Source organism: Seriola dumerili, unplaced genomic scaffold (genome assembly GCF_002260705.1).
Source record: "Seriola dumerili isolate Sdu_G_001 unplaced genomic scaffold, Sdu_1.0 BDQW01000398.1, whole genome shotgun sequence".
Classification (NCBI taxonomy): domain Eukaryota; kingdom Metazoa; phylum Chordata; class Actinopteri; order Carangiformes; family Carangidae; genus Seriola; species Seriola dumerili.
In genome coordinates, this window is record NW_019174653.1 from 429,132 (window position 1) to 444,131 (window position 15,000).

Below are 15,000 nucleotides of genomic sequence, written 5' to 3' on the forward strand. Positions count from 1 at the left end.
AGTGTTGTCATGGTAACTTGGATTGTGATGCTCAGCTCTGATCGTGTCTCATCGAAAACTAAAATCATTCTCAAAGAAACAAAAATCTCCTGTCTCTGTAACATCAGAAATAATTAGATATTAAATAATTGTAAAATTGTATTAATGAGCAGAAGCTTAGGTCTTAATTATTATTATTATTCTTAAAGTAGACGACAGTTAAACGACAATAAATAAACAGGAAACAGATGTACACCGGGAACAAGGACATTTCCTCCAACAGAGAAATCCATAACAACATCTACGTCTCCATGACGACTCCATCTGCTGATGAAGCCTGTGTGATGTGACTGAAATCTCCTAAAGGGACCTCGAGGTGAGAACGCTTTGTCAACTAGGACAGAATTTACTTCCTGAGGCGTCGCTAGGTGGTTGCTATGAGGAAGATGGATCGAATTATTCGACAAATTGATTTCTCATCCATGTTGGAAACTGTTTGATAATCAATATAATTGATCTGGTATCAACTCCAGACCAGTGTTATCAGGTAGTTGTTTGTGGTTCACTGAAGGAAGCTGGACAGAGGTCAGGTGATTAAAGAGGGTTTATATCTGGTTGCTAAGGAGTTGCTATGGAGTTACTACAGTTTTCTGTTGTAAATGAAAAAGAAATAAAATATAAAATAATATAAAATATATAAAATTTTACACACACACACACACACACACACAGCTGTTTAAACCCTGTCAATCAATAAAGATAAAGATGAACTGGTTGCAGGTTCATGTCTGTCACAGTCACTTGTCCTGCCACAGAGCTGCTGAGCAAGGCACCACCTCCCTGCTCAGGTGCTGTGATGTCTCTGTTGTCAGGTGTATTGAGGTGTGTGATTTACCTGCACATGATCTCGTGGGTGAGGAGGACACGGCACATCTCCGGGTTCTTGTCCTGACCTTCGTACAGGATCGGCTGGAGAGACAGAGACAGGTGAGAGGATGATGAGTTCACTGACTCACAAAACAAGTGAGAGGATGATGAGTTCACTGACTCACAGCAGCTTCATGTTTTCACAGCTCAGTTTACTGCATCTATAAACCAGTTTACTGCATCTATAAACCAGTTTGATACACAAATAAACCAGTTCACTGCATCTATAAACCAGTTTACTGCATCTATAAACCAGTTTGATACACAAATAAACCAGTTCACTGCATCTATAAACCAGTTTACTGCATCTATAAACCAGTTTGATACACAAATAAACCAGTTTACTGCATCTATAAACCAGTTTACTGCATCTATAAACCAGTTTGATACACAAATAAACCAGTTTACTGCATCTATAAACCAGTTAGATACACAAATAAACCAGTTTACTGCATCTATAAACCAGTTTACTGCATCTATAAACCAGTTTGATACACAAATAAACCAGTAATGTAAACCAGCTCAACCTTCAGAAAAACCAGTTTACAGTGAACTGGTTTCTCTGTCGTGTGTGAATCAGGTTGCAGTTTATGGCTCATTAAAACAGTTTCCACCAGTCAGCTGTAACTGGGAACCAGTCGACCCAGTTGTGTTGCTGTTAACCAGGTTGATTGATGAACCTGAGCTAACGAGGCAGCTGATTCACTGATGTCTACAAGTGCTGCTTTTATTTTGTCAAACACGGCCTCCAACGACTTCCTGCACTGCTCTGACACCCCACCACCACCTCCCACCACCTCCCCTCTTGGTGGTCTCAGCCTCCTCAGGCCTTCCCAGAATTCCCTGCCAGATGGCGGGCCGCGCCCCAGGATGAAGCCCCCCCCTCTTCTCCCTCCCAACCTTCCCCCCTCCTCTCCTCACCCCCACCGAGCTGTCATGTCAGCGTCCGGATGACGGATGACCGCTGAGAGGAGGGAGGTGTGTGTGTGTGTGTGTGTGGTTTTTGTAATACCCTGGTGGTTGTAAATGAACTCCAGTAAGAGCATGTGCGTGTGCGTCCTCCCCCCTCTTTTCCTGCGATGACCTACCACTACCTCATCCACCTTTATAGTCAAAACAGACCTCCGCCCTGCGCACACAGACACACACACACACAGACAGACACACACACACACACACATACACACACACACACACCTGGGGGACAATACTTTTAGGATAACGACCACTTCTGCATTATTGATCCTGATCCTGGCTCTGTTCCTCTGGATTAAAACGCTCCAGTTTGACCAGGAGGGATGTGGATTGCATCAGGGACACACAACTACACACACACACACACACACACACACACACACACACACCACCCCTCCCCCCATGTGTAGATTTGATGGTCAATATTTATACATCATCATTCCTGATGCAACAATGTGTTTGTGTGTGTGTGTGTGTGTGTGTGTGTGTGTGTGTGTGTCCACTTTCACGCTTACTTGTGGGTTAATGTTCACAATCTGCTGTGAGTGTGTGTGTCTCTGTATCTTTGTGAGGACCGGCTCTGACGAGATATTTGGGGAATTTTTCGAAACCCAAGGAAACATATTTGGAAAATGATTTTTTGGAAAGTGAAGAGTCTTTTAGAGGACAGTGGAAATTTAAGAAAAGAAAAGAGAGGAGAGTTTTTGAAGGAGAGGATTTGTTGTTCTCACAGTGAGAATGGGTGTCGTTAGGTTTGTAACGGTTCCACTACTTTTATCGACACCACTTATCGATCCGGTTCTTTATCGGTACTTTTTGTTATTTTGTAAGAGAAAAAAAACCCAAAACAAACAAATTAAGAACAGAATTAACAGTGTTTTATTTTCTCATACGTACTCAACTAACGTTAACATTATCAATACTCCGTTTAATATCGGGTTTCTGTGCCATCCCTATTTCTCAGAGAGGACGTTTAAGAGAGCAGGCGTCCTGGACAGAGAGCGGGTTTTTAAAAAGTGAGGACGTTCATCTCGTCTTCTCGTCTTCAAAGGTTGTGAGAGGATGTTGTTTAGTCGTCAGGACTTAGTGACGGTGAGGAGGGTCCTCAGAAGAAGAGAGAACAAACACAGAGTCATGTGTCAGTATTAGAGATGTAGAAAAGAAATATTTTTCTCTTCCTTCAGTGAATTTAAACTTATCAATATATCAAGACTCAGTTTGTTAGACTGTTATGTGTTTGTGTTTTATTTAATTTTTTAATGTGTTGAAAGATCAGATGTAGATGAAACTGTCAAGATGCTTTTTCTCTAAATTTCTCTGTTTTCCTCTCAGGTGTCTCACTGAGTCGTCACCGTCTCTCTGATCAAACTGTGTTAAAGTTGATCAGTCTGATCTGTGTGAGTCCTCCTCCTCCTCCTCCTCCTCCTCCTCCTCCTCACAGGCCCACAGAGCGGGGCCCCTAACGGGCCCTCAACAGGGTCTCATCGATCCGCGGGGCCTCCAGTCAACCTGTCTGTCAGGTCTGACTGTCGACCAATCAGGTGTCATGTAGTGGGAGGTGAAGGTTGATGGGTGTGTGTGTGTGTGTGTGTGTGTGTGTGTGGGGGGGGGTCATGGAGGAGGAGGTGTCAGGATTATTGTCTCCAGTGTGCCGTCGCTGTGCCACATTAGGGCCTATTGATCGGTTTCCACGGCTGACGCTTTGTCGGGGAGCCGCTTGGTACATCGATCGGTGACATGCCGAACCAGCGGAGGGAGGGGGTGATACGACTGAGGGAGGGGGGGACATGACTGGGGGGGTTATTAATAAGTAGGAGGTGGAGGATGAAGGTGAAGCAGGTTTGAGTTTCAGGGTCAGTGAGTGAGTTGATCTGAGGACAGTTTCACTGGTTCAGGCTGCGTTCAATATTAACATGGATCCATCTCACAGTCAACACCTGTTTAAAACCTGTGTCACAGTCAGTCGCATTATATCACATTTTATATATAGATATATTTTGTGTAGAGAATTACAGCTGAAACAGTTTGTCAATTAATCAATTAGTTGATCAAAGGAAAATTCATTGGCAACTATTATGAAAAGTGATCGATTGTTCAAACAGATGTTCCCGCTTCCTCGTCTTCTGTGAATGAAACTTCTCGACATTTGATGACATCATCTTGTGATGGTTATTTATTATTGTTTGCAGATTAATTGATCATGAAAATAATGATAATATTAATTTAAGATTAAACTCAGGTTCAGCAGCAGAAAATAAATTTTACTGATAATGATCTTAATGATTAATATAATTCACTGTTGTTAAATAAAACCTTCTCACCTTAAATAATGTTTTCTTTTCATTAGAATTAGCTTCTTCCTGTCATTAGCTTAGCATCATCGATATGTGAAAGTCTGTCTGTGGAGCTGCAACATCAGACAAGTTTTATAATTCAATATGGATCATGTCAAAATGTAAGATATTTCCTAATGAAGAAGTCACTCTGCTGACACAGTGACCTCGTTACATCGTGTTGTTTACATCAGTTCTCACACTCACTGACAGTTTTTACTCCTGAAGCTTCAGACTGAGAGAAAAGATCTTCAGTCTCTGAGCAGCTTCATGATCAGAGTGAGGAAAGGAGCTTCACTGCTTCCTCTCTCATCTCCTTTAGGAAACACTGGAGCTTCCTTTACCAAAGGAAAGGAGACATGCCGTCCCACAATGCCTTGCTGCAGCAACATTTAAAACCACAGCAGAGCCACATAAATGTAGAAACATCAGAGCAGCTGTTTCTGTCTGATGGACTGAAGCTCAGATCCATAAATACAGATTCATTCTCTTTCATCAGTCAGGAGTCGCCATGAAGAACGAGCTGATGAATCTATAGTTACATCATCATCATCATCATCATCATCACAACTAAACACTATAGTCTATACATTAATGTTGCACTGAATCCTCCCATTGTGGAAAGACATAAACATGAATTTGATCTATTTAACAATTATATAGAAACATCAGGAAACTATAAACTTCTGTCTGAATATCATTTATTCTCAGTTCATTATTTCCATTTATTATTTTAATGACTCAACTTTCTCTGTTTGTCTTTTTCTTTCATGTTTTCTTATTTCAACATTTCATCCTGTTTGATTGTCGTCCAGATGTTTTAAATAAAGTTAATTAAAAAAACAGTTTAGTGAGTTTGATTCAGATTGTTTCTCCTTCACGTCTTTGACCTCATGAGGTCGAGGAGACGAGGTCAGAGGAGGTTATTCTGACTCTTCCACCTCAGAATGAACTGAACTTGAACAGATGTGTTTCTCTGCTCCACCTCCATCCTGTTTAACAAGTATCCAAACACATCCATAATCCATCACATGTATTGATTATCCTGATCAGTCAACTGTTCAGTTAGCCCAATTAATACATTCATTTGTTCCCAGGATCGATGGACCTGATCCGTCTGCTGTTCACAGATCACTGATCATGGATCCAGTCTCTGATTCTGACTTTTAAACTTCAGCAGGTTTTTGTTTTTTAATCTATGTTTGTTTTTTTCTCTTTAAATAAACAACAAATGATGACATCACTTCAGTCTAATGTGAAGAAAAATAACCGTAATATTTAAACATCTGCTTTGAGATAAACATGTTTCAGTGACAGTGAAGAGAGTCAACGATTAAACTGATTCTTTTTGAACCTGTGATACTGAACTTTAAATAAAATAACAAGGAAATAATAATAAAGAATAAAACAGAAGTTTTAGGATAAAATCAGTTTGGGTATTTTTACCTTAAATTTCTAATTTGTGAACTCAATAAACTGGTTTTGTTTCCTCACTGCTGCAGATTAAAGCTCCATATTTTACACAGTGTTGATCCATCAGAAGATATAAAACCATCTCAGTGTAGTTTTACATCTCCTCTCTCAGGCTTCTCTCTGCAGCTCTAGTAACAACAGGTCTGTGAGCCAATCAGAAGAGAGGAGGCTCTGAGCCTCTCTTCTGATTGGCTGACTGTTTTCTGACTGATCCAATAAAAATAAAGCAGATTTCAGGTAAAAACACTCAGAGCTCCAAACCCTGCTCGTCAAGGTTTGGATGGTGGGTCCAGGTGGGCGGGGCTTGGTGACTGCTTTGTTGTGACATCACAAAGTTCCAGAAGTCCTGACGGCTGGTTTTAAGGCTCAGTTTCTGAATACAGGCTGTGTGCATTTCTCTGTGGACTGAGGCTTTGATACTTTCACAGTATTAATATAGAAGCTAGAGCTGATCTATAATCACACTACACATGGACACAGACCTTTACACTGGAGGAGCTTTAACATTAGTGCTGAAACACCAGAGATCAGTCTTGAATTTAAAAGATCATTAACTGTAATCTGTTTTATTTTCCTTCTTTCTGTCACTGGTGTTTTTTATCCAAGACTTTCTGATGTAGAGAGAAACTCACTGTGAAGTTTCAGCTATTCGCTGCCAGAATAAGATTTCTGAGATAAAGCCCCAGGTGTGAGGAACGTGGGGCCGAAGCGAAGGATCGACTGGAATCAGGAAATATTTGGGAGTTTGTCTTGGCAGAGAACCGGTTCACAGGTTCAAATCCCACACGGGGGTTCTGAGTGAGTGAGAGCCGGAAAGGTGGGAGGAACGGGAGGATCTGCAGTCGGCTAAAGACTGAGCTCCACAGCTGGACAGGAAAACACATCAGGGCTGCTCAGGTTCAGGAAAGTGAGACGAGAAGAGGAGGAGGAGGAGGAGAAGAAGAGTTAAGAGTTTTTAAGGGTTAGAATCTAGACATTTGTTTCATTATGTTTTATAAGCGGATGTGTGAGAGGAGTGTGTCAGATGAAGGTTAAAAGGTTCTCCAGAAACACAAACCACAAAATCTAGATCCAAAGAAAAAGGTCTGAGGGTTCTGGAGTGGAGGAGGGTTTGAGAGCTGGAAATGATCTGTGTCAGGAAAACTTTATTCTGGGAAAAGTTTAATCTCAGGAGGATCAGGTTCTAGAGGAACAGGGTCTAGAGGGTTCAGACCAGGTTCTGATAATATAGGAAAGGCTCTGGAACCTGGTCTCTGGTGATTTTTTCCTTGTGTTTCCTTTGTGTGTGTGTGTGTGTGTGTGTGTGTGTGTGTGTGTGTGTCCTCTCACCTGTTTGGTCATGGAGTCTATCAGCCGAACATAGAGATCCTGTTCTGTCCTGATGCCTGAAACACACAAACACACAAACATCATCACATGACTGAAACACAGACACATACACACACACAGAATTACTGTTATAATTATCAGTGAGTGTGAGCAGACCTGCCTGAACATACATACATGCATTAGCCTGTTATGCTAATTTGAGCTCAGTATGCAAAAAGGGAAGGACACCCCCCCCCCACCCCCCGAAAAGACAAAAGAACTGATTCCTAATAATGTGTTGTAAATGAATTCTGTTATTATTTATGTCCCTGTAGTATATTTATGTTTCTGTAGCTCTTGTCGTGTCGTCCCGGCGACGCTAACCCCCCTCAGCAAAAACAAACATTAGCGCGGTTCCAGAGCTGTTTATTATTTATAGGCCAGGCCGCCTTTAACTGCCGCGCGCTCCTTCGCCCCCCCACCGCCTTTTTCCTCAAGGATAACAAGGAATCCTCGTTCCCCGACAAATTAAATATCAATCAGGATTGCTTGTCTTTTATTAGCTCTGCATCCAAGCAGAAATGTGACACGAGCACGACGTGGGGTGGAGGAAATTGCAGGGAACACCTGTTAGTGGTGGAGTAGCTCTAATTGTATGGGGGGGGGGGTTTCCTTCTTGTTTTTCGGGCCGTTTCCTCGCAGCTTCCTCTGCTTTCTAATTGACATGATTCACTCCTCGCTCTGCGGCGAGCGCTGAGCGGCCTGCAGACTAAATGGCGGCTATCCGTCCCGGTTGCAGATGAGGTCAATTACCTCCGTACGATGCTAATCCGACGACGCCGACCCATATTAGAGAGATTTATCCCCCTCTGGAAGAAAACGCTCTTTTATGTCCCACTTTATCTGGGGGTTCTGGGGGGGTCTGGGAGCATTACAGCCATCCTCCTCCTGCAGCTCTGGACTGGTGCCAGCACTAAGCCGAGCTGTGTGTTTTGAATCAGCCCCCCCACCCACCCCAATGGACAAACCAGAGTTCAGGTCTGGTTGTCAGATATTCCAGATGTGTCTCTCTCTCTCACTCTCTCTCTCCAGCCTCAATATTTAAACTGAGTCCAGTCAGACCTTTAATATGAATCTCTTTTCTACACTCTAAACTTCCAACCATCGTTACCTCATCAATCAATACTGCTCACCTGAGCTCCACCTGAACTGCACAACCACCACATTCAGCTTTAGCTTCATTCTGTCAGTCCTAATGTGTTTATTAAATTAGCAGATGTAAATATACAACTTCTAAAGCTCTGGAGTTTCCCCACAGACCAATTAATAATAATAATAATAATAATAATAATAATTAGCAGATTAATCAATAACAGAAATGACTGTTAGCTGCAGCTCTGCTCAGTTTTTTCCACAGTTCTCATCTGGGAGCACATTTTCCAGATGTGTCCTCAGGTTGTTTGTGCAGGAATGCTAGGCTAGGCTAACTGTAGCTACATGGCTTCTATCCAACTTTATGTCGAGGTTCTGACGCCGGCTCAACAAAATCCAGAATCAATCAGTTACAGTGACGTTATGTGACTCCTGTCCATTAGGAGCTGCTGTTTTCTTCATGATTGAATGTCTGGATTCTTTTTATAATTCTATTACATAATCAAATTTAGAATATTTGTTGACAACCGTCGTCCACATGAAAACTCAAAAACAGGCTGTCAAGGGCAAAACGAAGAGGCGAAGACAACAGCTGTAAAACTGTAGAGCCAATCAGTGAGTATTTGTACTGTGTGTTATCACAGTGATATTATCAGAAACATCCATCGACCTCAGAGGTTAAATCTCCGAGGACTGAACTTAGACCAGGACCCTCCAGGTCCTGAACCAAGTGTCTGAACATCATCCTTTAAAAAAGTGTTATATTGATAAAAACAGGCCAACATCATGTTCTCTGTAAAATGATCATCTGACATCGATGTCAGATTCTCAGGAGCTTTATTGTGGAAGGTCACAGTCCTGTTGGTATCCTGTAGAAATGACAGGAAGTCTCACCGTTGCTGTAGAGCAGCTGTAGCCTGTAGTGGATCCCGTTGTTGGTCTTCTCTCCGTTGTACTCCTGTCACACAGACACAGTCACACTTTACTCAACATGTGATGGAGGAGGAATAAAACATTTATCCAGCTGCACAGAGAACATCTGTATGAAGAACCTCAACTCATCACGTCGCTGGTTTACACATTAAAAGTCTGTATTTATTATTATTATATTATATTCAACTCAAACAACTTTGTCATCATCTCTTTTTCTTTTCCAGCTTTTCTCATGCGTGTTTTCATTGAAAATTAATAAAATAATAAAAAGGAAAAATTATCTTTAATTTCAATTTTGAAAAAAAAATTTGAAAAAATTATGAGAAGACAAGTTAAATGTTGTAAAAGTGCAATACTAAATAAGAGATAAGACGAATTTTAGTAATAATAATAATAATAATAATAATTCCTAGTAAATTAGTTTTGACATGAACAGGATTTTTTTCACCTTTCTCTCTAATTCTTTATTTTGAAATTCTCTCAGTCAGAGAAAAAAAAATATTATTATCATTATTATTATATTTGTGACATATTAACTATTAACTCACTTAATTTTGATTCAGTACCTTTTGATATTCAAATATATATTTTTAAAATATATTAAAAAAAATTCAGTCATTTTGTAAAAAAAATCTTTTTTCAGTTCAGTTTGTAACGTGGTTCTGATTATTATCATAATTATCATTATAATTATTATTATAGTTGTTGTTGCTGTTGTTATTTACTACTACACCTATGTCCGTCCCTCTCTCCTATCTGTCCACTCTGTCTCTATGTCACTGAAAAACCACTTTAAAAACACTTTTAATGAAGTGTGTTTAGTTCAGATTCTCTTCTTCCTGTCACTCAACTGTCAACTGCCCCGCCCACTGACGTGCAATCACCTTCAGGTAAACGTTAGGACGTCCCTCGTCTCTCTCAGTGAGCAGTAACCGTGGCGATAGGAGGAGCGACCACAGCCACCGAAAAGCAAAAGATCTGAATCTGCCCTTTATACTGTTTCCTGTGCTCGCTCTCTCTCTCTCTCCATCATCATCACTCATTTCTTTTCTCTCTCGACCTTTACTCCCCTCTTCATTTAATTCTTACCAACCTCTCTCTCTCTCTCTGTCGGTCGTTTGGTGCCAACTGAGCCTTGAAGTGTTGGCTCACTCCCAGTGTGTGCGTGCGTGCGTGCGTGCGTGCGTGCGTGCGTGCGTGTTGGGGGGTTACTGGGGCGAGAGACTAGAGGTCAAAGCAGAGGTGAGGTGAGTGAGTGGGTGGAGTAGAGGGTGGGGGGGGCTCGGTGCCAGCTGGCAGCTGATCACAGAACAAACTCCCTCAAACCTTCCTGGATGTTTTATTATGATCATTAATATTATTTATGTTATTATTATTATTATTATTATTATTATTATTATTATTATTATTATTGATATTATTAAAATTGTTAATATTATTGGAGGTAAAAGTTTTTACAAGCTGAAGATTCTTTCTCTCATAATAAAAATCCACATTACAGAAACAACAGTGTGTCGGTCTGTCTCTTAACTCTGTCCTCCTCTCAGCTCTGAGCGACAGATTATCATCTGATCTGGATCTGGATCTGGATCTGAATCTGAATCTGAATCTGAATCACAATCAGGATCAGGATCAGGATCAGGATCTGGATCTGGATCTGGATCTGAATCTGAAGAAGAAGAAATCGTCACCTTGTCTTTCTCCACAAAGTCGACGTAGGACGTCCTCTCGATCTCCACCGGCTGACCCTGGCGGTCGTACAGCGCCAGCACGAAGTGAAAGAAGTTGGACTTCCTCAGGTTGGATGGAGGCTGCTTCTCAAAGTGAGCTCGGGCTAAACCCACTCCACTGAAACACACAGACAGGAAGTGTTAATGTCACCTGGGGTTCAACATGGACGCTCAGCGGGCGGGACACTGACGGTCAAAGCCGATAACCAATCACATAATGAAACCTGATCAGGAAGGTGGTTTATTCTATTTGTTCATCTTTTAACCCCTTAATACATATTGTTCATATTTCTGCCTTCACAGTAAGAGCTCCCTCATGATAAGTGTCTATAGTGAATCTTGAACTACAGATCTATGTAGAAAGTATAAACAGCGTCTCTGACATTCACACATGGAGGATTAATCCTTCATTAATGTGTCGGAGCAGGGAGAGAGTATTCTTTAGCTTTTCATCACTGGATTTTGGAGAAAAACATCTACTATCACACAATATCATGTCCTGTTTAACCTAAGACATGAAAACATAACAGCCATAATGATTGAAATATATTTCATTGAAAGTGAAAATGACAAGAACATTCTGTAACTGTTGGGATTTATTATACAACCAGATCCAGATCAGATCCAGTCTGTCTGCTGCCAGAACCTCAGTCAGTGAAGTGGCAGCTCAGGTTCCTTTATAATCTCCTGTCGAGGCGCCCTCTGACCTCTGTGTGACCTCTGTTCCTTATGTGCACCATATATGATCACTCCTATGCTGTTTGACTCTGTCACTGTTTCCAGATCCCCCATGACCCTTCAGAGACCAGCAGGTGCCTGTCTCTGGGGGAACCTGGGCAGATGTGGCGGGAACACAGACAGTTGTGGTGACAGTGTCGAGGTCCCCCTTGAACTCTGTCACCACTGTCCCATAACAAATACACACAGACAGAGCATGTACAGTTTCACAGTTTCAAGATCCCCTAAAACCTCCATGTTCCTTCATCTGACGCACAGATCTAATATCTGTGGATCTACAATCCACTTCAATAGATACGGCTCAGACATTCACAGCTCCTGTACAAAAGTACAACATTTTATAATATTTTAAACATTTTTGTGTATTTTGGGTTAATTAAGAAAAGTCATCAACTTTCAGGCTAAAAGACATTTATTTATTTATATCGTATTTTTACTGCTGTCAAATGTCAGAACGGGTCAAATTTGACCTGAACAGCTTGTAAAGGGTTGAAACTAATTTCAGACTTTTTCCTTTAAACATCTGAACTGACAAACTAACCACATTTTTATAGTAAAAATGTTCAACAGGCAAAGAAACGACCAGCAGCATCAAACTGAGTCACGTTAAACAGGAAACAGGAAGTAAAGTGATTCTGGTCCTCAGGGCTTCATGTTCATCGTTTAATTTGGACATAAATTATCAATGAAAAAATATTTCCTATGCAGACAATACAACTTTATTCTGTTGTAAATTTGAAATGACTTTTTGACACTATAGAAAAAATTAAATCTCCTGAAGACTAAAACTTTTCACCTAAAAAATATATAATAAATGAAAGTGTCTGACAATACAATAACAAAAAATGTATCTAAATACATGTAAATTATATCAAAGCAATAACTAAATAAATTTCAATATATTTTCTTTCTCTCTGTGTAAAAAAATTAAAATTAAATTAATTAAATTAATGGGGAAATAATACAATTAATACAAGTGAACTTCAAAAAGTCGGAAGGGCCATGAACAGAACTCCTCACCAACAACCAAAGAGCCATCTGTTCCAATTAATTCAATGGATTTTTGTACCAATTCAATTTAAAAAAGGTAGAAAATGGATTGATTATTGTTGATTATCGTCAGTCAGAGGTCAGCCCACTGTTGATGTGATGATATTTACTGAACATGAGAAATATGAACAGCCTTTAACTGAGTGCGAACGGAGAATCATCAGTGAGACTCAGTCGGCTGCTGGTTTTAGTAACAGTGGATAAAAATCCATGTTGATCCTGAAATAAAATCGATGCTCCTGCAGGAAGCGACCTCTGCTCTCAGCCCGGAGAAGCTCCAAGAGTCCGGGGGGGAAACACTCAAAACAACAGCCGAATATTTTTACATCAATCTCATTTCCCTGCTCGTTTTGTTTCCTAAAACGCTTTATGATCAATATGATCGCTGGGGCGCAGACAAATATTTATTCATGCTCAGGGTTTGTTTTTGGAAACTCGCCCGCTCTCTCTCGGCCTCCGTGTTTCCCGGCTCTGGGGTGTTTTCCCCAGACGGCAGATTAATACAGCCGTGACCTTTCTGCACCACCATTACCAATGCTTAATGCCTCATTTGTAGGCCGCTTTGTTGAAAGCTAATTCTTCCGACTCGCAGCGTTTGGCCGAGTGGACGCTGGAGTCGAGAGTCTGAGGGGGAGGAGGAGGAGGGGGAGGCAGCTCAGGTGTGTGGGTCAGGTTAGAATGACAGCAGCTGAGTGTGTTAACACAACAACAACAAAACGCAGCACTTCAAAACTCACTCAATGATATTTCCACCTGTGAGAAAAAAACATCCAGAAGCATCTGTTTTTATACGTGCTGCTATTTTCATACACCTGTCCAACGACATCACAGGTGGAGGATCCTTCACCTGCAGCTCCAGACAACCAGCAACTACAACACTGACAACACTGCACTGTTTTATATTATACGGTATAAATTATTCATTTAGTCGATCAGAAGAAAATTTATCTGAAACTACTTGATGGATTTTCCTCTTTTTTCAACCTGTTTCCTGGATTTTATGTTTTTGTTAATATGATGTTTGGATTCCTGGACTGTACAGATCACAGATCAAACAATCAATCAACTAATCAAGACAATAGTCAGCACATTATCAATAATTAGAATAACTCTCAGCTGCAGCTCTAACATGTTAAAAATACGCAACTCGTTTTTTTCAACCCTCTGATTCGACCCACAGCAGTGTCTCCTGAGACAGCGCCCCCTATAGGCGGCATGCCTGCCGGACCTCAGTTGTCATGGTTACCATAATAATCACGCAACTACACCGAGAGCAGCGTACAGAACGTCGCCGTGGTTACTATAATAACAGTCATGGCTTGGTTGGGTTTAGGAGAAGATGGTGGTCAGGGTTCTTCCTCAACATCAGATGATCTCTGTCGTCATGGTTACAACATAAACAGCTGGTTTCACATGGGAATCGAACGCACCGCTCTCCCATGTCACATTCATCCATCCACCACCACCTCCCATGTCGACTCTGTCTCTCTTTATACTACGTCACCAACACTCCCTTTGGTCCTGTCATCATTACTACGACCACTAGATGTTGCCTAGCAACAAAACGTTACTACGGTTCTGACTGACACTTCCTCCACCAACAGGTGTAAACAGGCTTTTTAAACGCAGGTTAACCTGTTAGACAGAGACACAGACAGACACAGAGACAGCCTCTTCTAGGGATGGTACAGAAACCCGGTACTGAACGGGGCTGTCTGTAGACCGGAGTACTGATAAGCTCCGACATTATCAGTTCTGCTTTAAGAAATTAAGAAAATTGATTTCCTGTGTATTATTGTGAAATAAACGTTTTCCCGCACATTTTAACTCAACAACTCTGTTTCTGATTCAGACATGTGTCTATGAATGAAGCATTTTCACTGTTCCTAATCTAATCCTCCTAACTCTCTCTCTCTTAATGTTTATCAAGCGCACGAGAAAATAAACATGTTAATTCTCTTCTTACAAAATGACAAGAAGTACCGATAAGAGAACCGTTAAAGAGTCGGATCGATACATGGTGTCGATTAAAGTGGTAGTACCGTTAAAATCTTAACGATAACGATCTCTAGTCTGATCATGTGGAGACAAGGACGATGTCCTCAGGTTTGCCAGCGTTTGGCACCTGTTTCATCCTGAACGCCATCAAAGCATCACTTCCACCACTAAACCAGCCCATTATCCCAATTACACACAACGCTCTGCAGCCGATCGCCACGGTGACGCTGCCGCTCATCCTCTCCTCTCTGCTCTGCCTCCACTCAGAAAGCTCGTTAGCATTATTATTATTTCAATTATGCTAATTGCGACTGCATCCACTCACATCCGGCTGTTAGCACTTGGCACAAGGTGTAATAAAAACAGTATCGATGGCACACGGCTCGCTCCAACATGCCCAGAGT

The 15,000-nt window shown here is 41.3% G+C and overlaps 1 protein-coding gene across 2 annotated transcripts in view; it reads right to left on the bottom strand.

The window, feature by feature from the left end:
- Nucleotides 1-15,000, bottom strand: part of LOC111233494 (transcription factor COE3-like) — a 175,579-nt gene that overhangs the window by 147,204 nt on the left and 13,375 nt on the right. For both annotated transcript variants that reach the window (XM_022761315.1, XM_022761316.1), the window contains exons 2-5: nucleotides 10,772-10,928; nucleotides 9,042-9,105; nucleotides 7,017-7,072; nucleotides 875-948 (exon numbers count right to left, since the gene is read on the bottom strand). In XM_022761315.1, coding sequence (XP_022617036.1) covers nucleotides 875-948; nucleotides 7,017-7,072; nucleotides 9,042-9,105; nucleotides 10,772-10,928 — 351 coding nt within the window. The remainder of the gene's footprint in view (nucleotides 1-874; nucleotides 949-7,016; nucleotides 7,073-9,041; nucleotides 9,106-10,771; nucleotides 10,929-15,000) is intronic.